This window comes from Drosophila willistoni (assembly GCF_018902025.1).
Source record: "Drosophila willistoni isolate 14030-0811.24 chromosome XR unlocalized genomic scaffold, UCI_dwil_1.1 Seg8, whole genome shotgun sequence".
In the NCBI taxonomy this organism is placed as follows: Eukaryota; Metazoa; Arthropoda; class Insecta; order Diptera; family Drosophilidae; genus Drosophila; species Drosophila willistoni.
In genome coordinates, this window is record NW_025814059.1 from 1,366,009 (window position 1) to 1,393,081 (window position 27,073).

Consider the following 27,073-nt stretch of genomic DNA (forward strand, 5'->3'; position numbering starts at 1 on the left):
GCCCCAGGGCACTCTCTTCTTCTTCGACCGATAAGGAAATCAAATCGTATCGAAAATTGTATCTCGACTATGTATAACCACCGCTTAACCGCCCCAGAGTACCTCTAATCATATGTTTAATCAGGCATTATGCTTTATGGAAGCACTTTACTCTTATCTGATATTTGTCTATATTTATACATATATACATACTTATATGTACATATGTAGTAAATATCAACAAGGCATCCAAAACTCATTACCAGGGAAACAAACACAGATAGCCGCAGAGGCAGACAGACAAACAGACGGATAGACAGACAGAGAGAAAGAGACAGAGAGGAATAAGCTGAAACTAGGCAAAGATAGAAGCATTTTTTTTCGTTTTTTTTTGTGATTGATTTATTTGTCAGAGTCGACTTTCCATATCGGTTATGCGATTAGTGCAATTTAATTATAAATTGATGTTGTTTTTAGAGTAATTAATGCCGCCTTAGAACAAGTTTTGATCATCATTTTTGATGGCTAAATCAATTACAAGCCAGTTGAAGGATTGTCTAATAACAATTTTATATTAACTTTCGGTTTGCCATCTAGGTCAGTTTATCTTATGAAATTTAATGAAAATTTTAAATTAAAAGCTTCTTTCTAGAAGTTCGGCTAAAAACTATGCCTAATTTCTCTAATTACGAAAACAAATACCGATTTTCTACTCATAGTTGGGCCACGCCTAATTTGATATATACCTACCTACATATATATTATCAAATTGGATCATTTCTGATGACTAAATCAAATTGGTTAGCCAAGAGGGAGAGAAGGGGGAAAAAAAGGCAAAGTCAGATGAAAAGGGTCCCACAAAGGTAATTAAGATTTTCCAGTTGTTTTGGTTGGGGAGTTTTATTTTCTTCCTCCATTTCATTTCATTTCGTTTCGTTTCGCCCCCGACAACAACAACAACAAAAAAAAGAATAAACCTATATATTTTAATTTTAATTAGATTGTGTGTGAGAGTGTATGTGTGTGTGTGTGTATTTTGTTGTTGTTGTTCGGCTCCACCTCTGGCTGGTCGGTTGCTTTAGCAGACATCTTATGGCGATTTGGCAACTCTGATAAACGAGTGGCAAACACGCAAAGTTAGTCAAAAAGTTCTGACGCGACTGCCGTGTGCAAAAACTATTAAAACAGGTGGGCAATAATACGTCAACTCCGTGCAACTGGTTGACTAATTTTTTTTTTGTTCCTACTTCTTGTTGTTACCAAAATGAGTTTCTTATACAGTAAGAGCAACAAAAGCAAACTAGCACATATCGTCTTATCGGACACGCCCCATCTTTTGCCTTCGATTTTACCGATAAAAAGAAAAATAGTTCTATATGGTAATAAAAACTAGCTGCCTTGAAAAGCGTGTTTAGCATAAAAATCATATAAAATAAAATATGTTAAATGAGTTTGAATGAACGACATTGTCCGACGGGCTGACGAATCGGCGGATCCGTTCACTCACCGGAAAAAAAAAAACAAAAAAATCAGACCCCAGGCCCCAAAGGCGTGAAGGCATCCACTCTAATGATGGAAGGTGGAGAAGAGGAGCAGAAAGCTACCATGTGTATATTTGTGTGTGTTTGTGTGTTTCCCTGGGGGGAATTATTTATATTTTGGTATAATTTTTGATGGTTTTTTAATTTTATTACTCTTTGGCTCTGTTTTGTGTGTGAGTGTGTGTGTTATGTGCTAATGGAAACGCTGATGAATCGGTATACATACATATGTTGAATAAATAAAGTAAAATAATTAAAAAGAAATATTCCCCTGAAGTTAGATCGATTAAGTTTTTAGTAAGCTCTCCACAATCAACTCACAAATATCTAAGAAAACAAAATTATTTAATTTCATAGTTGAGTGGCATTGAAATATATTAAAAGATCGAATTGGCTATAGGAGTTACTCTTTTCTAACCAATGTCATGTGAATTGTATAGAGGGAAATTAGTTATTTATAGCTATGCTATTCAAAGGTCGTGATATTTGCTAACTAAGCCTATTATCATAAACAAGATAAGCAGCTATTAATTATTTCCCATAGAAAACTAGTCAATTGCAACAAGTATTTGCATTTGTTTAATGTCAAACAAGTTTAGCATATTCTTTTTGGATTTTCGGAAGCGAACTTGGGCAAAAGTTGACACTTTCTGATTAAAACGAGCCACTACTACAATGAAAAACTACCTAGAAATGATTAAACTTTTCCAATGAAAATAATTTCTTAAGAAATAAGCATTTCAGTTTAGAGAGAGAGAGAGAGAGTATATAATGACTCAACTTATTGGGAGAACATTTTTTTATGCAATTTTTCACACTTTTAGCCAGATTTGATTTAATTAGTTTTCAACACATTTTAATTAATGTTTAATGGGTTTCCGCTTTCCGTTTTAGCTTGCTAATCTTCTTATGCACTTAAAAACAGCAAAACAAAATACATGCAATTTAATATAATTGATGAAGGGAAAAAATGCAAAATAGTGAAAATGGATTGAATTTCATTTCATGTTGAACTCGCGCTCATTTGGATGCCCTGACCGTTGGCTGGCGTCCGTCCCCTTCGGGCTTATCAATTATAACCTTTCACACTGAACACTCTGGCGAGTTCAACGAGGTCAAAACGCACAGCAACAGCGAAAAAAAAAAAACAACAAGAACCAGAACCAGACATAGGCACCCGGCTTCCAATCGATTGATCGCCCATGGCATCGACACTAACCCATTTTACTTTTGGCCCCCAACCCCCACCCTCCAAATTTAAGTCCAATGCGCTGTCGAGTTTCCTCCTCACGCCGTGTGGCGTTTGTCTCGTACTCGACTATTTTTAGCGACTGGAATTTAGAATTTTCCTTCCGCACCTTCGCCTCGCTTACAGGCATCATTCATAAGCCATTTAATCATTGAGTTGCGGTTCTTCAGTTCCGTCAGCGGTCGCCTAATGTTGCAGCACTTAAACTCTTTTGCACTGTCGCCCCTCATACAATTAGTCAGCTGGTTGTCAACTAGCCCCCTCCCCCCGCATCCCTACCCCTTTACCAGACCGATCTGTTATCCCCACCCGCTGGGAGCAAACGAAAAGTGTCAAAATATTTTTGGTGTGCAAAAATTTTACTCACCATTTCTATTTTCACTTGCATAGAATCAGAATTTGTATACCCTGTAGTATTTGCAGATGGATAATATGGGCAGAGTAAGTTGTTCATTGAATTGTTTAAAAAGTCTTCAATTCATGTTAATCATTGTTAACTATAGGGTATTCGAAATGTTTACATTTTAATTCAAATTTTTTGCATAGAATTTTTAACTTTGGCCAAGAGCCCAAAAATGACAGAAAACATTGTGAGATGAAGAGGAATGGATGGATGGATAAATGGATAGATGGATGGATGGATGAGAAATGAGCGAATATCTGCCGCTGCTGCTGTTAGGCCGTTGCAAGGCATGGCCAAAATGTCACGTATACGTCGTGTGGCACGCCATGACAACAGAACATGGCATGGTTATTCGCCTCGCCTTCTCTTGGTTTGTCATTTTGCCGGCATTTTATGTGATTGTTGCCTTAGTAATTACGTCATTAACAAGAAAATTTCCGAAGAAAAGCAGAGTGAGAAATAGAATGAGTGCGAAAAGAAAAAGAAAGTGCTCATCATATAAATTTTGCTCATCTTGTATTTAGTTATTTCTTTGCCTCAATCTCTTTCATTTGCCTGGCATGTGTCAAGAAAATTGTGAATGATATTTCTAATGATGATGATAATAATGATGAGGTTGTTGTTGTTGTTGTTGCTGCTGTTGCAAATGATCCCATTTTTTCTTTTATGGATATATGGCTAATTGTTGTAATGCAATGTGGAAACAGAGACAGACGACTGTCTACAATTAGCCAAACGACAACTTACTTTATGACTTAGCAGATGAGAGAACTTAATAATGAAAGAATTGTGCTTATATTATTTATTTTCTTTAGCGTCTAAATTTAGCTTTAGCCATATTAAAGGTTGTCAGAATTCAGATCTAATGTTTCCAGTTAACTTTACTAATATATTTTTGTTAGCATTGTTAGTTGATTAATCATTGTATAAAGGAACCAACCAAAATATTGTTTTCTTACCCTCCTTTAGGTACAGTTTCAATACTTTTTGTTAAATTTCATTAAAGTCGGTTAATCCATATATAGTTTTAAGCTTTACTAATAGCTTTTGTAGGCAACCAACGCATTACATTTAAAAAAACAATATCTTTGTTGTTTTTTTTTGTTGTTTTCTATATTTCATTCATCATAATTCATACACATTTCCGCCATAAAGTCAGTTTCACTCCATCTCCGACGCTCTCTCTCTCTCAGTCTCTCCTACTCTATGTATTTCAAATCCTCACCGAACAAGGAAATTGGCACTTGAAAAGTCATTTGTCAAGCTCTTCAGAACCATAAAACTGACACTGATTATACAGATGCTGGTGTTGTTGTTGCTGCTGGTGCTAGTGGATGTGGAATGCCCACTCTATGGAGCGACCTCCAGCATGAACAGGCACATTTAGCCAGAGCTACCCACTAACCCAACAATCCAGTTAACCAAACTGAAGTGAACTCTGAAACTGACTTGGACAATTAAATACACATATAAATAATAATAAACAAAAAAAAAAAATGAAATACTAAATAAATGTACTTATAAATTCTTGTATACACTTGCCTAGAAGATCCTAAATAAAAATTAAAAAGGGGTTTCATTTGTTCTAAACTAATCAAATTGATATGAAGGAAGGAACTATACTATATCTCAGTTAGTTAATATAAATGTCGTGGGGGGAATTACTTGTAGTTTGTTTTTGGTAGGGTATATAAATGTCGCCTTATTTAATGGTTAACTTTGCTTTTTGTTTTTTTTTTTTTGTCTCATTTTACCAGCACTAAATCATATGATAAGTGTTGCTCTCTCTCTCTCTCTCTCTATCTCTGTCTCTCTCTATAGTGTCAAGATATCGTTTGTGGCTCCTTTGTGTATTATAGTTATTGTGGTTGTTGTTGTCAAAAGCAATTTGGCTTAAACAATGCAAGCGAGAGCAAGTCGAGCAAAGCAATTTATGGTATGAAGTACTTTGCATATTATACCCCCCCACAACCTATACGCCCCATACCCTCACCCCTGCCCCTACCCGCCGCTTCGACACGACTCTTACCCTAAAAAACACTCCAACTCAATTACAGGCCATCATAGTCATAACTGTAAGCTGTTGTTGACTTCTAAAATGGCTATTCAAAATCATAGCCAAAGAAGAAGAAGAAGAAGGAAACCCAGAAAGGGGTATGAAGGCGGGCGTGAAGGGGTGATGGGTGGAGAGACAAAGAACAACAACAACAACATCAAAAACAACAAGAGTGTAGGTGGAAGGGAATGTGATTATGATGCTGATGCGGGTTGACATCGGACAAGACCCCCAAACAACTCCTCTGATTGCATGTAAATTGAAGAGACACAGACAAACACACACACACACACACATACACATACACACAAAAATTTGCATAAAATGCACTAAAATGTTAATAGTTTGATGCAAACAAACAGGCTAACAACAGCAACAACAACAAATTCAAATTCAATTTTTCAGTCATTTTGGTGTGTGGCCAATTTCTTGGTTAAAAACTTATTCAATTAAAACCAAATAGAAATAGACAAGCAAAACTTTTGTCACTTGCCACTTGCTTCTCTATCTTTCTAATGAGATGCAAGTTTGCAATCAAAATCAATGTCAAAGGCAGACAAATTTGTGCCCCTACCTCCCTCCCTCCCTCCCTCAATGACTCAATGATTGTGAGAGACAGAACTAAAGCAGAGAGATTGGGCGAGGCAAGAGTTGAGGGCGGATGCAGAGAGAAGAAACTGCAGACAGGTGATTGAGTTCAATAGCCTTAATAGTATTGAAGTGTGGGCGTGGCCAGTGAGGCATGCAATAAGCAAAAATAGCAACAGCAACAACAAAAAAAAAACATAATGACTGAGAGAGAACAAAATACTCTTGTCATTTGCCTTTGACATCTAATTAGACTTTATGAAATGTAAATAAATGAGTTTGATGGCAAATTATTTTTGTTTGAGAGCAAAAATAATATCAAGTACTGACATCAAAGTATGTTTTTTCACTCCTCTCTCTCTACCAGCCACTCCCCTCAACCACCTACAGCAGCATTTTAATGACATTAATTATTCCATTTTCTCCATAGTAGACAATAATTTTATAATTATATTGCAAAATGCGATGACATAAAATCTTAATATATATAGATAGGTCAATTTTCTTTAGGTAATAGAATGGTTTATTAACTTGAAAAACATTTATTATTATTTTGTTCAATTATTTTGAAAACAATAATCAATTATAATCTAAATTTTCTTTAAGCTTGTCGTTAAAACAGAATCGATATTGCTTATTAAAATACTTCAAAAGAAAATCAACAAATTTTAATCACAACATAAATATAATTTAACAGTTTTATTTAGTGAAAAATAAGAATAAAATATATATATGTAAATATTTATCAAAAACCAAAATCATAATAAAAGGAGAATGTCTCGAATGGAAGAAGAGTGTACGCCAAATGGGAATGGTATGATGAATAGTTGGAAAACACAATTTTCATGCCTCAATGAACACTGAAATAAGTTTGCTAAATGTTATTATTTGATCGGCGGAACGAAAAACAATAATAACCAAATTATATACATAAATGGATGGGGAGATGAGAAAAGTCGATGGACTTCCATTGATACGTATCGAACCGAAATGGAAACTACTACAAAATGCATTTTCTATTTTAAGTTGCGTTATTGAAAATTGGTTTTTCATTTTCCCCACCACTACCTTTTTCCATCCATCCTCCCCACTCCAGTATCATTGACAGCCCTTCTCTCCCTCTGCCAAGCTCTCTGTTTCCCCCCTCTAATATGTTATCTCTGGGGTCGTCCTATATGCACTCCAATCGTATATATATATTTATTATGGCAAAGCACGCTCGACTGATTTATGTTAATTTATAATGTCAGTTCTTGTGTCCGTGTTTTTGTGTATTTGTTGTTGTGTCTGTTTGGTGTATTTGGTTTGATAATTGTGGCATAGACAAAACATTGTAATCAATTTTTGGAAATTATACATTTATATATAGAAAACTTAAATGTTTTCGAAAAACTCATGTTAAACGACACATTTCAGTAATTAAGTGATTTGTTTTAATCTATTTTTTCCATGTTTTTTTCTTTTAGGCGTCACCATGCGCGAGAAAAAAGGAGGCGCCCTGCAAAAGCTTAAAAAGAGGCTTTCTCATAGCTTCGGCAGATTAAGTAAGTACAAATTAAATAAATTATTAACTATTATCTATGAGAAATTGAAGAAATTATAGCTGAAATGAAAAGGAAATTATTCATTAAGAGAGAGAAAAGAGTCTGTTTCTTCATATTTATTGATCTTAGACTAAACAAAGTATACGAGTTGAAACGAAAACAAAATAATTTCATTTTTATTCTCCACTTAAAGTCAATTAAAAACCCAACTTTAAAAAGAAATGTTGACATTTATTGTGATTGCATTTGTTGTTAAAGTTTATTAATTTATTTCCTTTTTACCTATTGACACATGTACATATGTAATTGTTTAACAAGTAGCTCGAAAAAAGAAACGAACGTTTTGCCTCACAAGGAAAATGAACTATATTTTGTCAACACAACTAATCTCTGTGTCTTTTATATAATAAATATTTATAAATACTCTATTTTGAAAAGCAAAGCTAGCCATTTTTACATGAAATTGATTGCGACAGGCAGATAGGCAGACACTCAGACACTCAGACTGTAAACTGTAGTCTATAGATATAGATAGAGAGTTGGTTATGTGGGTGCAGTTGTTGGTGAATATGGTAATATAGTAAGATTTATGTATATATCAAGTTGTGGCTTTTAAAACTTGTTTTTCATTGCCATTAAGCAATGTGAAAATGTCATCATAAGTGATTCATCGGTGGCTTGTGGAAATTAGTTATAATAAATTTGCATTTTTTTTTTTGTGTTCACTTTGGGAAATGCATATACATACGTAAACAATGAAATTTATTAAGTTAATAAGATAAATTAATCGAGACACAAGGGAAAGTTTTTGAGAAACATTATGAAATTGTTGTATGATGAAACAGTTAATTAACTTCTACCATTAAGGGTCAAAATAATTACGACAAAACTTCAACATTTTTTTTTGTGATCTTTAAAAGAAGGTTAGTGTGTAAAATATTTACTTTTTATGTTACTTAACGCAAAAGGTTAAACAACCAATTTTGGCAAAGAAAACAACAACAACATTGGAATGTTTATATACACAAGGTGATAAAAACCTTTAACCAACTTTAACTACTTTGCTGTGTAGGAACATAAAGTAGTAAACTTCATTAAATTCAAATTCTCTTGGTTTTTTAAGACCAAATAATGGCAAATGCTATGTGAGAAGATGTTTTTAAAGAAACTTTATGTACCTACTGCTGGTTAGTACCTAAAACATAGTCTCAAATGTTTTTATTTTTGCTGAAATGACATCGTAAAGCTCTTAATCACGGTTGCCATTTAGTCAGTTCTAAAATGTTGGAAATGTTGCCTAAAAAGGAGGATAATCTTTTAGCCAGTGAAAATCGTAATCGTAACTTTATTTTTTGTCAAAATCCTTCCACTTTATGATAATGCCAATAAAACTGTTTTATTATTTAAAGTCCCTTTGGAAAAGTTAAGTTGCTTTAAGCCCATAAACTCATTTGTTTTCTACACTTGATTTTTGATTTGCTTTTGTGATGAAACTTTTTCTTGCCTCAATTCCATGGCATTTCATTTGTTTTGCTTTTAGTTTCCCACATTATCAGTGGATGGCCCTCACCCACCGAGCCGAAAAAAAAACCTCTTCACTTGCCTCAATTTCTGCCTCAATGCATTTTTTTGCTGCAGCTGCCAACAACTTTTCATTCTCATTCACATTCAAAAACAAATGCAAAAAAACGAAAAAATTTGCAGACACAAATAAAGAATACCCCAAAAACAAATATTCGCGACTGACCGACCTGACTGCCCGTTCAACACAGAAAACACGACAATCCGACAGAAAGACAGACATACTGTCAATGTTGAGTCATTTAGGAAAAGCTTTTTAATGGTCCAAAACACATTTTTTGGGGTTGTCAGCTCAGTTGAGTTGAGTATTGAGGGCGACCTACCCAACTGGTGGGTAATTGAATGTAGTCACTGAAAACAGAGAAGAATTGATTGACTGACATGCTGCAAGTGGGAAGTTTCAATGGGGCTGACCATAGAGATGTGTGTTGGCAGGAGGAGGTGGGGAGCAAAGGAAATGAATTTAAACAGAGAACCATCACATTTGTCATAAACAACAATATGAAGTTGAATTGAAATTTGTTTTTCAAAACTTGTTGAGAAATTGTTGCGTCAAATATGACACATATTTCCCAAGGTTTCTTTTCAGAGCTTCTTGTAAATATTGAGAGAATGTAAAGCGAGAAAGTGATGAGAATGCATATTTCCCTTTTTTTGTATTCCCATTTCAACTATTATAGACATTCCCGGGTAACTTGTGTTTTTCTTTTTGACATACATAAGTATGTACATTTTTATTTATAATTGTGTTTTTGGTTTTTTACAGTGTAAATGCATTGATTGGCTCTGCCGGTTTTTGTGTGTGTGTGTGTGTGTGTGTGCTTTATAGGGCAAATGATTGCAGGCTTCCTGTATAAATTTCACATTTTGCATTTTTGATTTTACGTACATATTTTTGCTGCGCTCAGCTGGAGGCCTCGGCTTATTATGATTAAACACACACACATTCTCCCACATTCTATGTAGAGATCCAGCATTCCCCTCTATACAAATATCTATGTATATGTAGTTAGTTGACTCACATAGTTCCATATGTACTCGTCGTACATTGAAACCCGTTTCGGCCGCTTGATTTTGCGGCATGCGGCTAATTGTCTTTCAACGCCCACAATCGTTTGTTTTCCATGCTTCATGCCAGAAACAAGTTTTTGTTTTTTTTTTTTTGTATTTTTTCGTCTAACAAAAACAACAACATCTACAAACACAACAACAACAAAAAAAAACCAATACCAAAAACCCAAACCGAGCCAAACCAAACGAAAACCACTTTGGTTGTTTCTGTGCGGCAATGCTGAACAGCTGTTTTATCCATATCAAGAGGCGCTTTTAGGTTTGAGTCAGCGATATACAAATACACTAGATATCGATGTCTCTGTCTTTTTGGTCTGTTGGTCTGTTGTTAGCCAGCCGAAGCATGGCTAATGCGATAGTTTGGATAATAGTTCAGTAATAATGATTCGACCATATATGGTTAGGGTTTTTGTATATTGATATACATTTTAAATACATACAAGAAATGAGCCGACGCAGTGTGTGAGGTGGTGAGGTAGTCAAGAGTTAACATCCATATATGGCAAGAAATCAAGAAAATATTTCTTTCAACTTGAAAATAACCATATATAATTAGTAGAAATAAAAAACAAAACAAAATTAATGAACTGCTAAACAAATTTTTTGTATACACTTTGCATACACTTTAAAATAATACCCAAAATGTTTTAAAAATGTAAATTCCGAAAACTATTTTTAATTTTATTTTTATGTATTTTTTCGACTACAATTATTTACTTTAGTGAATCAAATTTTAAGCAAATTTTTAAGAACTTCTAAGCTTTTCTGACCAATTATATGGTTTCTCGAAATTTTCAAATTGTAAAAAAAATTTTAGAAGACATTAGATTTGAAAATCTTGCAGAATTTGTCTGTAGTTATAGAAAGTTATCGCTTTTATTTTTTGTGTGATAAATCTTACAAAAAAAGTAATCAATTCCATCAACATATCTCAACTATTCCACACCGTCTTCCCTTCCCGTCTCTCTCTTTTTCGCTCTCTCTCTCTCTCTCTATCTATGTTCATCACAACAATTGGGCAATCCTTGAGCCAAAGAAAACAATTTCTCAATGCAGTTCTCAACACAATTTCGCCATTGAATGACAAGCACATAAATTTTGCAATTGAAGAAACATTTCGGTTTTCATTTCCTCTTTTGTTTTTTCGTTACTTTTTTTGAATTTCGGATGAAAACATTGGCAGACAAAGTTCCCTTTTTGGCTGATAGACGGACGAATGAAGCGAGAGACTCAAGTCTAAATGTTTTCATTGCATTATTGAGCAGCTGCTACTTCTTCTGGCTGCTCTGTTGTTGCAAGTTGCAACTTGAAACAAGAAGAGAAGAACAGAATGTCACAGTAGTTTCAACAACATGTTTCTACTGATACGGGCAAGTTTGCTGTCAAGGCTAGATACATACATATGTACATACATACATACATACACATTCTTGTAGTTGCACTAGTAGTAGTAGCACCAACTATGCAATAGTTAGACTACTCAAAAACCTAACTGTAGTCAAGAGACTTGTCAGTTTTCTTGTCAGTGTGAAGGCAGTAAGCTTAACTAACTATCGTTAATTGCTGCTGCTAGCTGCTGTTGTTGTTGCTACTGCCTTCTTTTTTAATTTCAACGGGTTTTCTTTCTAATTATGCCGGCAATAAAAGTTATGAAGTAATATAGGAAAACAAGCAACAGCAAGACAAGACAAGACATTAAGTAAATTGCATTTAACTAGAGAATGTTGAGTGAAAAAAAAGAAGAAAAATAATAATAAAATGATACTTTTGAGCTACATTATAATGCACTTTGTATACTCTATTCGAATTTGCTATAAATTGATTTGAAAATATAAGGCCTCATCTGAGATTGGAGATAAGTTTTCATTCTTTATTAAGGAGATTAAAGGAAACTCAATCAATTTATGTGAAAATGTCATTTAAACACTTAGTCCAGTCTAAGTTTATATTATTCAAACTCATTGGGAAAGGGTATATGAAAAATATGAAACCTTACCCTACGTCTCCCTCTCTCTCCTCTCTCTGTCCCTGTCTTTTCTGCTATCTATCTCTTTTTTTTATCTTTCCTTTCCGGCTTTTTGGTGAAGCTGCCAAGTGTCGTTCACAAGTTTTAGCCCCAGAGAGATTCTTGTTGTAGCAGTTTTTCTTCTCTTGCTATAGATAATTTCAAGTGATTCACTTTGACTATAAGCTAAAAGAAGTAGAACAACAACAGAACAAAAAAAAAAAAACATTGTTAGATTATGATTAGACACTGCTTCCTGCTTTCTGTCGGTTGATAACCTTTTTTTTCTTAAAAGACATAAAGAATGGCAATAGCAAGAAAACTTAATTTGTTTTTTGTTTGTTTGGAACTAAAAACAGTTTTTCAATTAAATTTAAGTTAATTAAAGGTTCTGGGCAAAATACAAATTTCGTAACAATCTGTAACTAAAGAAATATTTATGTACATATTTTCACAGTTGCATTTTATTTATATAGAAATAGGGGAAATAACTTTCATGACACTTAACCCTATAAAAAGCAGCAACATTGTGACACTTATCTACAGAGGTTTTTCTTTTAGTCACTTTTGGAGCAATCTTTGAGATAACTTGACTCCTTCTTTTTGCGTTTGGTCGCCTCTTGCCTGCTGCTTGCTCCTTTTGTGCAAATATATATGTAGGTATATATACATTTAAGTATTTCATGGCAATGACCAAACAGCAAACGGTCTTCGACTTTGAACGTTGTTTGTTGGTTAGTTCCTTGCCTTTAGGGCGGCCTGTCAACGATATCATCAACTCTCATAGAGCGTTGAGTCGAGTTGAGTCGATGTTGTCTGCCTCTTTTGTGCTACTGATACAGTTCTTTTCCGCTCTGTTCCAACCACTTTATCCTTCTCCCATCCTCCTCCTCTTTCTATGTGTGTGTGTGTGTGTATTGGTCTTGTCATAATCCCTTTTGATAACATTTTATGTCACTAGCCGCCACCGCCGTCGCCGCCGTCATAGCCAAACACACTCCACGTTGTCTATGACTTTAACCCTTGACTACTGTCTGTCTGGCTGGGCTGTTCCAGTCAGGAGCAGCAACAGAAGCAGCAGCTTCACCAGAGTCCAGCAGCCAGCAGCAGTGAGCCACTTGATAACTTTACACTTGAGCTCACTGCTGCAACTTCAACCATTCCATTTGCCCCTCCAGTTTTATCCCCGCCCGCTTACATGCTCAATCGCTGATGTTTGAGTTCCCTACTATTTGCTGTGCTACTCAATGACAAAAAATGCGCGATAAGCAGCTAATGGCCGCTGACTGCTGATGCTTCCTCTTTTGTGCTCGCCTCAATCTCTCAACGAAAGTCTTTTCAATGCCCAACTGGACAAATGTGGACTCTGGCCCGCATATGTGACTACAGTGAAGACCCATTATCAACATGAATGAAATTTAAAGACCATTAAGCAACAGTTCATATGCAGGACTCTGAAGTTAAAGAGAATTCCATGATGATACAGATTTCTCATCCACCCAGTCTAAAAAGAACCATTAAGGGCTTATAAGAATCATTCGAATTGAGTGTACAACAACTGATCAAGGATGTTGCTGAATTAATCAAGCAAAATCTAACACTTTAACTATGTGATATCGTTAAATGGAGTTAACACTGTGGGCCATAGAAAATGCTTTAGAGCGCCTTTTGCACTATCAAAACACGCATCGCTTCTCGCTTCTGGCGTCTCGATTTTCTTCTCTTTACTTTGTTTTTTTTTTTCTGCCTTTCAATGCCTTTCAACGTGTATATATGTAAGATATATATATGTATATATGTATATACTGTGCACATATGTGAGTGGACTTCATTGTATTTACGCTCTGATTTGTGAAAAGAAAAAGCGTCTCATCTAAAGATATAAGCTAAATCCGCTTTTGGTGTCCGTTTTCAATATGTGCCATGCCATTGAGACGAGAGAATCTGCCAACAGATTCTCTAAATATATACATATATAGGTATGTATATGTAGGAGTAATCACGCACATGATCTTTCGCCTGCTTAAGCACATTTAATGTCTCCTTCACTCAAAACATTAAAAACGTTTAAGAAAAAAAAAATCATAAACCGGTAGAAAAAAAGAGTTTTTTTTCATGCTCTGCACATTCAAAGCAAATACTTGTGAGTATTTTAGTACTATATATATAAAACAAATTTGGGTAATTTAGCTTAAAATACACATACACGAAAGGTATATATTAGAGAGGTACTGCACACTTGTGCCGATATTCGACATTGAGAGTGGAGGCAGTGACCTGTGCCAAAGTTCAAGGAGAATACACTTGAATGCAATTTATGTAAACATATGTAGATTTCAATAAATAAATATGTATAATATAAATTATTTTACAGTCAGTCAGTTGACTTTCTTAATGATCCAAATCATTTCCTTCATCTTGTTGAGTATATTTTCTGATTGACCATAATGTAAACTGCAAGTAAGCTACAATTTTCATTAGAAATAAACATGTTTGACATTAATTCATAGAACATTCAGTCAGTTAATTATATAAATAAGTCTTTCTTTGTCTTTTCTCTGAATGACTTGTTGTCAAAATATACACAAAAAATTGAGGTAAAAAGAACTGCAGGTGCGTGATGAACTGTATGCATGAGTATAATTTCGATGCACTAAAGTTGCCTTCCGGTTAAACAACAGAAACAAAAATCTCTTCACATTCTTGTTCTTTTCGCTTACTCACTACTATCATTGGGTCTCTGTTGCTGTCTATAAACAACAACATTTCTTTTGACTTTTGTTATCTGACTCCCTCAGTCTCTCTCTCTCTCTCTCTCTCTCACTCTCTCTACATATATACCTATATATTTCTTTTTTTATTATTTTACTTTTCTCTGTCAATGACAGGCGTCTCGTACATGTTCGATAATTTGTTTTTAAACGGCATGTATGAGTGTGTGTGTGTGTGTGAGTGTGTGGTATGAGAAGGCCCATGATGTACCTGTACATGTGTTGTCTCTTGGATAAAAAAAAGCACTAAAGTTTTTTCTTTTCTGCCTTTACGCCTCTTATACCCAGCTCTAGCTACCAGTGTTCCCTTACTCCCTGCGCTTTCGGTCATGTCCAACGAAGCGTCAACGTTTGTCGGGAACGTGCCTTGAATAAGAGCATATAGTCAGACTCGGAGTCGCAATCGCAGTCGCAGTAGCAGTCGGAATAGTCCCCGAGAGGGGCATGGAGGATGGTGGGTGGGAGGCTTGTATAGGTATTTGCTGTAGCAATCGCGTACAGCCCATAATAAAAGCATTTTAAGTGAAATTCACAACCTTTCAAAGTAAAATCGTAAAAAAATTCTGTTTTTGTGTGTTTTGTTGACTTTTTGTTGGGTTTCTTTTTTCTTCCAAAAAGAAACGAAAAAGAGAAAAACGTTTGTTGAATTCAATTAGTTTACAGTTTGAGAGTCACCAGTCTATTGGGTCTTCACAATTAGCTGCCGCCTTAATGTCTCGCTGGGAACAAGAAAAAAAAAACACAACTCGTTCAATGACTTGAAGTTCTCTTTTTTGCGTCGTTTTTTGTTTGTTTTTTCTTTTTGTCGTTTTGTTTGTTTCCTCATTTCTTTAATGCAGTTTTCAATTGCAATTTCTTGTGCTTATTTATTGTTTATCTATGGGGTTTCTTTCCTCTGTTTATTTTCGGCGGCGACGACATTTGCGATCAGAGTCAGGCATTCGACTTCGCGAATGGTTTTCTTCTTCTTGGTCTTTTTGTTGTTGCCCACATACCCTGTAGGCAGGCCTCTTTATAATGAGGTATATCGAGACGCATAAAGATAAGAAAAGGGCTTCAAGTCTTTACATTTATATAATGGTTTATAACAAACCACAGAAATCTCAAGTGCTTCTTATGGCTTCTTTTTCTAGAAGAAACACCAAACGATTGGTTTAGAAACTTAAAACCTAGATTAGGTGTGTTTTAATAAATTAGTTAGAAGTCACATCCTCACACAATACACGGTAACTGGATATCGAATCATTGTCTCAATAACTATCTCTTTACTTCTTCCTCTCGCTCTCACATTCTTTTTTTTTCGCCCGATTATTATGTTTTTTGCATGCAAAGTGCAATGCCAACAGCAGCAGCAGCAGCCGCCGCCGCCGCTGTAGTCAGTGATAAACAAGGCAAAGGTTGGCTTTCTTGTCGAGAACAACAGTGCCATGAGCCAGGGAGAAGTGGGGAAGATGGGAGGAAGATGAGGAGAAGAAGGAGGGTGGGAGTTGATTTGGAGGCAGCGCAAACATCAACAAGAGCGACCACAAAAGGCTTTTCGCATTTTAATAGAAATGTGTTTTCCGTCTTTCGTTTCGAAGAACCTTCTCAACTGATGTCTCTTATTGTTATGGTCTATATACACTATAAAGTTTCAAGAGTCCAACACATTAGATTAAGATTTGTTTAGTTCTTGAAGGTTATCGACTTGTGTTTACGCCGTTTTATGGAGCTTTAAATGAAAAGATTTGGAATGAATTTCAAGTTTTATGTTTTTCCTAAACTATAGTTGCAAAGTGTATTTTAATTTTGTAAGCATATTGTTTTGAGAATTTTCATACGTCCCCTATAAATGTTGTAGGATCTGCTCTTGCCCCTATCCCCTGGCGTTTCATCCACTATTCCACTCCCTTAGCTTTTGCGACTGCTGCACCCCTTTTTTTCATTTTTTCTGCTATCTGCGCGTGACTTTGAAAATCGCTTTTCATACATTGACTTTTGCAACCCCCCGACGCCGCCCCCTTTAAGTCGGTGGCCTCTTTCTTTCTCTCTCTCTCTCTTTCTCTTTACTGAATATATTTCACTGACTTATGCTTGTCAATGCATTGCTTCCCCCAACTTGCGTCCATTTTACAGCCATTTTTCTATTGCCTTGCCAGAGCCCTTTTCACGACGTAACAGCAACAACAACGATAACAACAACTAAAATAACAAAATATTATGCTACGTGATTTGTACAGCATTTGGCTTGTCGCTTGAATGACTGTTGATTGCATTTCAACAATTGTGAAATATATTTCTGCCGCATTGATTGCGTGGGCCATAAGTTGGGATTTGGTGTTGGGTTTGGGCTTGAGCTTGAGCTTGAGCATGGGCTTCTAGCCGGGTTTATACTCTCTCTGTGTGTCTGTGTGTGTGATTGAGGCTTTGGGCTATGTCGCGTCTCCGCAAATTGGTTGCCATTTTGCTTGCTTTGCTGCTTCTTCTTCTTTTTGGTTGGTTTGTTGCCACTCAACTCGACTCAACGCAACTCTCGACTCGACTTGACTCGACTCGATGTCATAGCCTCCCACCTCCGCCTCCACCTCTATTTCCATCTCCTTCGTCATCGCCGTCGTCGTCGTCGCCCACTTGCTGCCACAAAAAGCGTAAACATTTAATTTCCATGTGCCAGGAGGTTGAAACAAATGCAAAATAAACCAAGTGTTAAATATTTGACATGGACACGTGGTGTTTGTGTGTGTGTGTGTGTGTGAAAAAGATAGAAGGGAGAGTAAAGGCATCTCATGTAGAATTTCTTTAGCCTAAGGCTGATGGCAGCAAACTCTCTGCACCAACTGCATTTCCTGACAGCAAAGACAAAAACAACAGCAACAACAACAAGAGTGAAATGTAGACAAGAGGCCCACCCTGTTGTTCCTCATGAGGCACACTGCTTCCAAATTTTTATAAATAAATTTGTGTTTTTCTATTTACTTTGGCCAAATCTAAGATCAACCATAGATAATTATCTATTCCACTTTCCAATACTTATTTACCTTTTTCCATTTGCTTTCTAAACATAAAGGAATATTTCTTAAAAGTTTCAAAAACTCAATTTTTTGGGAGCCTCTCGTTTACCATAGGGGACAAAATTTTCTTAGTTCATCGACCAAGATATGCCTACGATCTCATTGGATTCCCTTCTTTTGTTTAAGCTGACTTAGATCTAAATGCTCGAGTCTGCTTAGTTTTATACTAAAGATAGTTTCGATTTCCTCTGTTGAGTTCATCCGAACAACTAAAGAAAACTGAAGTTTGAATTATTTACCATTTTGTCCAAACTTGCTAGACTAAAGGTGCCACATTTTTTCTATAGTTGCATGGAATATTTGAGTTCAATCCTATAACCACTGTGCCTCAAGTTGAAGGTGTCATGTGTGTGTGTGCGCGTGTAGAGGGCGTCTTTTCGCTAATGACTTTTGCTTGCCTCGCACTTCATTATTTTGAGTTGCTGCTTTCTGCCTCAAACTCTCTGTCGTAATTTTCTCCTTTTTTTTTTTCCTAAACTGGTTCAAGGTGTTGACTTTGTTGCTGCTACGTAAACAACATACACAGGCATACACACACACACATACAAACAAAGACACACATATGCCATGTGATGGTGTTCACCTGCAGAATGTAATGGCTTCCTTGTATTTTCACTCATCTCACCTCACCCATCTAACAAGCATGTTTTCATTTATTGTCTGTCATATGTGCCCCGTAAAATGATTTCCTTCTTGCACTGCCGGCATTTCATCCTCCCATTTTCGTATGCTAGCATCGACTGCCTGCCTCCCCCGCCTTCCCCGCATCCACTCATATAATTTTCTTTTGCATATCTTTGCACTTGACACTCTTGACTCTCGACTCGGGTGGGCCTTTTGCATTTTGCACATTTTCTTTTACTGTATCTGTGAAGAAACCCCAGAGGGTAGAAATAACTTAGCACAGAAGTTGTGACCTTTTAAAGTATCTGTTTATATATAAATACATTTGTTTTTGATCAGCAGCAGCAACAGTTGATTACATTGTTAAATAAGGGATATAGATGAGCTTATTTGATAAGCAAACATCTATTGTAGGGTATTTTGCAGTAGATTCCATCGGCTGGCAAAAAGAAAAAAAAAATACCTTGCAAAGTTTGAGGTGCAGCGGTTTAATTACAGTTGCAGAAGCATTGCTTTAAGTAGACATTCCTCTAGACAAGGCGTCGGAGCGTCGTTGGTGTATGTCTGTATTTTCCACATTGTTCCAGTTGTTGTTGTTATGTTTTGTCTTTAGACCAAGCCACACCCCACACCCTCCGCCTGCACCTCCTTCTCACCCCTATTGCAACATTTTACAGCCTTTGGCCATTGTCTCGCTTGTTAGAGAAGCTTGGCCAGCAATTCTTTATTTTCTCATATTGTTGTGTGTTTCCTCTGGTGGAAATGTTTGCTTGGCTGCCTGCCCAGTGCTCCTCAAGAAGAGCACAAACACACACACACACACTGGTGCGGGGGTGGGTGTTGGGGTTGGTTAAACCACAAGCTGCGCATACCGAGCGTCTACAATTACCGTTGTATACCCAGTCTTCTCCTTTGACTCCTCCTCCTTGGCCAAATCGTCGTCTTCTTGGTTTTTGGAAAACATTTATATATATCTTTTTTTAAGGTCCGGCAACCAAAAAAAAAAACACAAAAAACGGACAACAGAAATAACTAAGGCTCAACTCAAATGTATGTATATATTCCAACAATATTTCTAGCATCCTGTGTCTGTCTGTCCTGTTCTGCCTGTGGATAAGGTGATTTTGGTGGTTTGAGTTGAGTGAGTCCTTGTTTAGCCCGGAAAAGAAAATTGAAAATTATTTTCCATTTAGTTTTTACAGGTTTTCTTTCTTTTTTTATGTGATGATGAGGAAGTATTGTATGAAAAGGCACAGCCAAGTAGAAATAATGTTCATTTGAATTTAGTTGCAAGACCATAAACATCAAGAATTCAGAATTGTTTTGGTTATATTATTATGGCAGAAGATAAACTGAGAAAGATACCTAATTATGGTTGTTTCTATTGATTTGTAAAGTGTTGTTGACAGAGTTGAATACCCTGCCAGGAAAACATTTACTGTCTTTCTCAAGGATTTTATTTCAATTTGTTGCTGCAATTTGCTAACCTTCAAATGTTCGTTAACTTGTCGCTAAAGATAAACGTACTGATTAAGTGCCCACCTGAAGGTTGTCAAATTGGCCCTTCAAATGGCTTATTGTGGCAATTTTCTCGCCCTTCGAAAGTCCTTTGTCTGTCTATGTTTAAACATTTAACTCCTCAAGTTTCCTCCTTCTACATCTGCAGACTGTGAACAAACTTTGTCCTCTTCAGTCGTTGAACCTTGGTTTGCCCCACTGTGTGACAAGAATGAAATACATTCCATTCCTCCACTCTTATACTCTCTGAGGAAATCAATTTGAAATTAAGTTAGCCAATTGTTGAAAGTTGTAATTAATCATGACATGAAATATTCTATAAAATTGATAAGACCTTTTATGCAAAATGGCAAATTGATTTTGACTTAATGAAAAAAATACTGATTATTATATATTATTATTATTTTTGTTTGGTTTTATTGCGCATCCTCCATAATCCTTTCGTTTCCATTTGCTGAAAGAACAACAAGAACTTTTCCTTCCATATGGTCTGACTCAATTTTCAGTTTTTCATTCACTTTACACCAATTAGCGCCTTTCGCACACACAAACAGAGGAGGGACCATCCAGAATTCACAGTCTTCTCATCGTTTGTGGACCTTGGCACTGCCACACACACTTTTTGATACCCTGCCAAAATGATATCATGTTCACATTGTCCACAGCCTCACGCAATAATCGTAATACCCCAATAAAGTGGTATATAGGGTATATAAAAGTTCTCGTTTCCATTTGCACCCGCATCCGTATTCCCGGTACTCTCTTTCATCTGTTCCAACTTCATTTCTACCTGCAATTTTCAGTTTATTTGCCAGCAAATAAACAAATGATTGAATGAATGTGCAAATGCAAATGAAGAAACGCGACCAAGACGCAGAGAAAGAGCGGGCAAAGGGGGAGAAGATTGTGGCCAAAAGATTGCGGTGGACATACATACACACCCCTCCTGCACCGTCCCATCCAGTGTATTAATATGAGAAGAGGAGACAAGTCATCAGATTGATGGCCATGATTGAATTGAAGAGAAGGCGGTGACCGAGACTGAGGCGGAGACACGCAGTTGTTGGCAAATGTTGACAGAGACAGCAGCCGGGATGAGGATGGCCACAGATAGAGAGCCGACATAGAGAGTGTGTTTTGCGGTTAACCAACAACCACTTGACTGACTTTTTGTTGCAAATTATTATTATTATTATTATTTTTATTACAATTGCTCTGTTGTCTCGTTCGCGCAATTTGCATGGCCAAAGGACTTGAGGCCAGGACTTGCATTCAAAATGACAAAATATTTCCTTCTCACTGTGGTTCGTTGTGATTTGATTACATTAGTTGGTTGCTATCTACAATTCCTTCTTCTTTACTCTCCTTCTGTCTCTCTCTCTCTCTCTCTCTTTCTTTCTCTTTCTTGCTCTTGGGAGTATCCATTTTAAAGTTCATTTACTTACCTAGACAACGCCTCCTACAGCAGCGACCATCTCCTGCAAAGTAGTTACACTTCCGTCCTCATCGTCATCGCCATCGTCCTCGTAGTTATTTACTCAAGTGGGGGATTTCTAGTTCGTTTGTCATTCTGTCTAAGACGAACAGTAGAGGAATGCTTGACTTTATTTCTTTTTTTTTTCACCATTGCCATTGCTTCTTCTTCTTCTTCTACTGCCCTTCCCCTTCTTTTTATCCTCATCCTCGTCATCATCAGTTTGCTTGCTGCTTGTTTTTTTCTTTGCACTTTTGTAGGTAGCAAACCTCGGCTGGAGGTTCTCGCGTTTTGGCATTTACAGGAAATTTGCAAGTCATAAACAAGTTTTTGCTTTTTATTTTACTTGTTTTATATATATATGTATATGTATATATGTACATAAATATATACAAATAGATATGTACACATATACCTACATATATTTTTATTCCCTTACGTTCATTTCGTTTCTAGTTGTACCCATAGCACTTGGGGTATCTTAATTTTACTTTCAAGTCCATCATTCAGTTACCAAGAATTGAAATGTGTTAATTGAACTCGTCAGACTAAGATCAGTTGGAATGAACCGCTTTAAATTAAATTCAGTTAATACTTTGATTAAATCCTACAGATTCGTACATAGTAGTTAAATCAGAATATTTCATTCAGAATCAATGAAATTGAAATCTAGCATTGAATCGGTTCTAAATTGACATACAATAATCTCAGTTAATAGACGAAAATTACCCCAAAAAAAAGGGCATTCCGTATTCGTTGCCCAGAAGTTAGCTTCCGGTATGTGGGTATTTTGTTTTCGTCTGCCTTGCTTGGGTTCCATCTTATATATTTATATACCTTTTTTTTTGTTTTTAGGAAACCGCAATGAAGTCATAAATTGCAAAAAAAAAAGCAAAAAGAAAAAAAAAGCGAGAGAAAATAAAAACACAAAAAAATGTACAGGAAAAACTTGCAGGAAGTTGTTTTTGTTTGTCAGGCAGAAGAAGGAGGCTTATTTAGTTTGACTTGCCATAGATGGTTCAAGTCAAAGTTGAGAGCTAAAGAAGATTTGTGCAAATTATAAAAGTTTCCACTTCGATCAAAATTTTTGCAATCTAAAGTTTAGATTTTTCTTTTTGTTGTTTCTTACTTAAATGCGTTAATCAACTAATTTGAAATGCAAAATACACAAATGTTAGTTAGAAAGAGTCGAATACCTTAAAATGTTTGAATTTTGTGAATTGAAAATCTCTCTTATCTAATGAAAATTAATGGCAATAAATGACATCAAAGATTTTCCTAATTGGGTTATTTATTGATTTTGATTAGTTTTGTTCACTGACAACAATTACATTGTATATATAAGTATGTATATAGTTTATGGACTTTGATAAAAATATTCTGAATATTCCAAAGAGCTGGGCTTAACTTTGTATGGGCAATCTGGGTCTTATCATCATGATGACATTTTTATATGAATATTCAAAGCCACGCCATGCCTCCCAGCAAATGCCGCGCCCACTGAGTGTTTCATCATAGCTACCAGCCAAATAGACACCGTTTAGATTGCTACGGTTGGTGACGGTGAAATTGACAAAAAAATCGATCACACCTTGTTAACCCATTTTAATGTTCATGACTCACCTGTCAATGCAGTTTTCATACCACCAGCCACCGGTCAAGGCCACAGCACAATTCTTTATCTTATCCTTGTCGTTATCCCTGTCATAGGTGGTAAACTTCATTTTCTCATGCATACGCAATGAATCTCCAGCTGTGCCAGAGTATTTACCCAAGGTATTTAGGGCATATGCCTGCGCCTCGTTGCTAATGGCAAACTCTTCGTATTTGGCAAATCGGGTCTCGCCATCGAAATCCTCCAAATGAATGTACAACTCGTTGGGCTGGGCAGCTGTAATGGCACGCAATTTCTCCAAGCCGATGAAAAAATTGCCCATCAGATCACCGAAACCATCACGATATTCGGACCAACTGCGAAAGAAATTCACTCCGCCATCTATGCGCCGTTGAATGACCAGCCAACCGGCTCCAGCCACATTTGTGTTACAGGAGGCCATAAAGGGATCCAATCCTGGCACTTGAATCTTATGCAGCCCATCGTTATTCACATTGGCATCCAGACAGGAAGTGGCAAATGATCGTTCAGCATTTTGATTCAATCCACCTGGATGACTATTGAGCATGATCTTTAGATTATCCAATTCAACCAATTGTACTTCTAGTTTTTTTAAAATGTCCTTGGTAAAGCCCTTTAGATTGTCCAATTGGACTGCTGCTTGCTGCAGAGCAAATATTCACCAATAATAAGTTATAAACAATACATTTTATTGATAGTTATAGTTACCGATTTTCTATGATATTTGTTATTATAGTTTGGTTTATGATAAGTTTCATTACTAATCTCCTGCTATACATTTTTAAAAAAATAAAAAAATCACAATTTGGTTTATTAAAAGTTAATTCTATAACTTACATTTAATACATTTTCCTGATTAATGGTGACATTATTATATGATAATTCTTCATCATATTCACGACACTTGCCAAATTGACATAGAAAAAGTATTAGATTTACTTTTAAGATCGTTCGCAAGATTCCCATAACTTTTCTATAGACACACTGAACGAAGCTACACAAATTGTGTGACTTTAGTTTGTGAAATCTGTCGTTTATATAGTGGAGCATAGCGAAGACATGTTGAATATTATGACAATTGGTTGTACAAACCAATTGGTCGTTAGGCTAAAATATTTCAATTTTCTGTAATTTAAAAACAGTTTGTAGTATATTTTATTGCTTACAAATGTTTCTAATGAAAAAAGAGTTATTGAGCAAGAGAGAATTTCGCTTTCAATATTTATTGAACTAAGCATTTTTTAAAGATTGTAACCATTTTCTTTCCACTCCCAAAGTGCGTTTTTGGTTATGGCTTTTTATTCTTAGCCTAAATCCGTAAATTCTGTTATCATTGGACTCACCCAAAAGCAAAGCACTGATTGTGTCAACTTCATTCAGTTGACAACGGGCGAACAGACGAAAAAAAGATTCTTATAGATATTTTACACCTTAGTGTTTATGGTTCTCTTTATTTATTTTGGTTTTGGGAAGGGGAGTCATGCGGTTGTAACTCATTTGGCTGAGTGCTTTTCCTTGTACTTGCAAAACGTCCTTGAGGGGCCTTCAGTAGATGGAAAAGAGGCGAAAAACGCTCGAAAGTAAAAACACAAAATTCTTTTGTAAAAGACATCAATCAAATGGTAAAGGGGGGGCAACATCTCGTCCTTTGTATTCCCATTCTTAGTCGTATCCGTATCCGTATCGTTCAATGTCATCGGTCTTTGAGAAGCAAGACAGGTGTGGTAAGTCCTGCGGGTGGAGCTGGTGCTGGTGGTGCTGGCGCTTGTGGTGGTAGTGGTTCCTATTTGTTGTGGTTAAATTAGCATATATGACTCATAAAGGAGGCCATTCGTTTGCTTAGCCATTAATAATAAAGAACAAAAAAAATTGTATAGTCGACTTTTTGGCGCTGTGGCGCACTTCAAAAATAGTTAGCTAAACGCAAACAAAAAGTCAACGCGAATGGAGCGAACAGAGTTTTGTTTTTGTTTGCTTTGTTGGCAATTAGTGGAGAAGCATGAGAGCATACTAGGGAGTGTCCTATAGTGTCCCATAGTCCCATAGATGGATGGATGGATGGTTGGTTGGTTAGATAGAATGGATGGGACACAACTCTCTAACTCTAGCCTGCTGACGGCACTCGTAAATTGTCATCCGCAAACATTACACATACGCTCAGTTGAACTTTACAGTTAGTTTGCTAGCTGTTTGTATGTACATACTACGTACGTACTTGTGCAATCTTCTAGTTTGACAATTTGAATAAAAGGATGTGCAGTCAGCGTATGGTACTGCATTCTGTCATATTTGCCTGCCCTCTGGCTCTCTGTTACTTCAAAAATACAAAACAAAACGAAAAAAAACACACACAAAAAATAGAGAAGAATGAAAACCTAAAAACAACTAACTAAGCTGATGTCGTGTTTGCAATAATTGTGCAACATTTGTGTTCCATTTGAGGTATTTTGTCAACAAACATGGAGAGAGAGAGTGAGCCAAATGTTGGCATTTGTTGTTTAAAGGTTTTGCTACTTTCTAATGTAACTAATCTCTATGAAGAGTATCAACTTTTTTTTTGTGTTTTTTTCTTTTTGCTATCTCATGCCTTGCCTGCGTGCTGCTTAACGTTGTCAAGTAATTTTGTGTTGCAATCCAAAACTCAGAGTGAAAGATACATACATACACACTTATATATATGTATCTGTATCTTTATGCACCAGCAATGCACATTTTTGTGCTCGTTATGCAAAAAGAAAAAACTTGATTTGTCAACTTGTTCCCTGCTCCTCCTACTCCTTTTGCCATGTACATATGCTTCACCTAACGTTTGCCTTTTTTTCTCTTCTTTTTTCTTTTTTTTTTTCTTTGCTGTATCTTAACTCAACAATGTCAACATTTTCTCTGACATTTTCTGCTTTGGCATATTCATATCCTTATGAACATTTTTGCCATATTTAGATGATAATGTATGTATATGTATGTTGTATGTACATGAATAGATAAGGTTCATTTTGTGACTGACTGACATAACTGGAATATTTGATCGCATGGTAATTTAATATGATTATATATACATATGCCTTGACTAATAGACTGAAATAGTTCTCTTTCAATGTGTGTGTGTGTGTGTGTGTGTGCTTGGGAATTTCAATTTGTTGAGACATATGGCTAGATATAATTGAGTATCTATATATGTTTGGTATATCATACAATATATCGATTGTCTGTCACAGACAAAGACACAAGAAGCCAACCCTTTTAACCCTTCGCACCTTGGCAATTTCTTTATTTTTCTCTCTCTTGACAATCTTGTCTAACCCGCATGTAACTGTCAACTTGCTTACAGCAAAGTTTTTGCGACACTCACCCACACACACACCCACAAAACGAAGAAAAAGAAAATCGCTCCTTTTGGCCTTCAAAGTAAAAGTAAAGAAGAAAAGTTTTGCCAAAAGGCTAACGACAATGCCGACAACGACTTTTGTATGCATTTTTAATGCAAAGGCCAGTGCAAACAACTTAAAACTAACAGGCAGAAGGGTAGAGTTGGGGCGGAGGGTGGCGTAAAGTTTAAAGAGGGGACACAGTTTTTTTTTTTTGCCTTTCCAGTGGGTGTTTCGCGTGTCAAATGCTGAAGCTGACGCAATGCGACAGGAAAACCTACAACAACAACAACCATGCAAAAACAATTCGTTGCATAAAGGGAACTCTTAGTTTGAAAAAACCAACACCAAAATACAAGTGCTAAAAGCCAATAGACGTAGACTTCTTAGTCATAGAAAAGGGTTTGAGAAACATGAAACAAAAAACCATTTACTCGTAACCGAAATGTGAACACAAATTAAATTCAAATTGATGAAAATATAATCGTTTCCGGTTGACTTTACGCCAATTATGTGAGAAAATAAAAACGATTCGATGACAAATCAAAATCAAATTTTGTTAACCCTTTCAATGTAGGAACGAGAAATACTTCTCAAGCAGAAGAAAAGAAACAAGGG

The 27,073-nt window shown here is 36.1% G+C and overlaps 2 protein-coding genes across 6 annotated transcripts in view; one reads left to right on the forward strand and one right to left on the reverse strand.

Annotated features, from left to right (window-relative positions):
• Positions 1–27,073, forward strand: part of LOC6645883 (cyclin-dependent kinase 14) — an 81,262-nt gene that overhangs the window by 2,138 nt on the left and 52,051 nt on the right. For 2 of the 4 annotated variants that reach the window (XM_023177643.2, XM_023177644.2), the window contains exons 1-2: positions 6,554–6,630; positions 7,283–7,360. In XM_023177643.2, coding sequence (XP_023033411.1) covers positions 6,591–6,630; positions 7,283–7,360 — 118 coding nt within the window. In that variant the 5' untranslated portion in view covers positions 6,554–6,590. Of the gene's footprint in view, positions 1–6,553; positions 6,631–7,282; positions 7,361–27,073 lie in introns of those variants that run through there. The other 2 variants (XM_002068489.4, XM_023177645.2) reach the window with 1 other exon arrangement.
• LOC6645885 (ficolin-1) lies at positions 22,728–24,079 on the reverse strand. 2 transcript variants are annotated; one of them, XM_047012312.1, is made up of 4 exons: positions 23,928–24,079; positions 23,799–23,858; positions 23,078–23,733; positions 22,728–23,002 (listed from the first exon to the last, which is right to left on the reverse strand). In XM_047012312.1, the coding sequence occupies exons 1-4, from the start codon at positions 24,054–24,056 to the stop codon at positions 22,858–22,860; spliced, it is 990 nt and encodes a 329-aa protein (XP_046868268.1). In that variant the 5' UTR covers positions 24,057–24,079; the 3' UTR covers positions 22,728–22,857. The 2 variants fall into 2 exon arrangements, with proteins under 2 accessions (XP_046868268.1, XP_023033414.2); XM_023177646.2 differs by having other exon boundaries at positions 23,799–23,861.

Coding starts and splice junctions, on each gene's coding strand:
- LOC6645885 (XM_023177646.2), bottom strand. CDS start 24,056: ATGGGAATCTTGCGAACGATCTTAAAAGTAAATCTAATACTTTTTCTA. Junction 23,862..23,927: donor ATCAGGAAAATGTATTAAAT/GTAAGTTATAGA, acceptor AAAAATGTATAG/CAGGAGATTAGTAATGAAAC. Junction 23,734..23,798: donor ACAAATATCATAGAAAATCG/GTAACTATAACT, acceptor TTTGCTCTGCAG/CAAGCAGCAGTCCAATTGGA.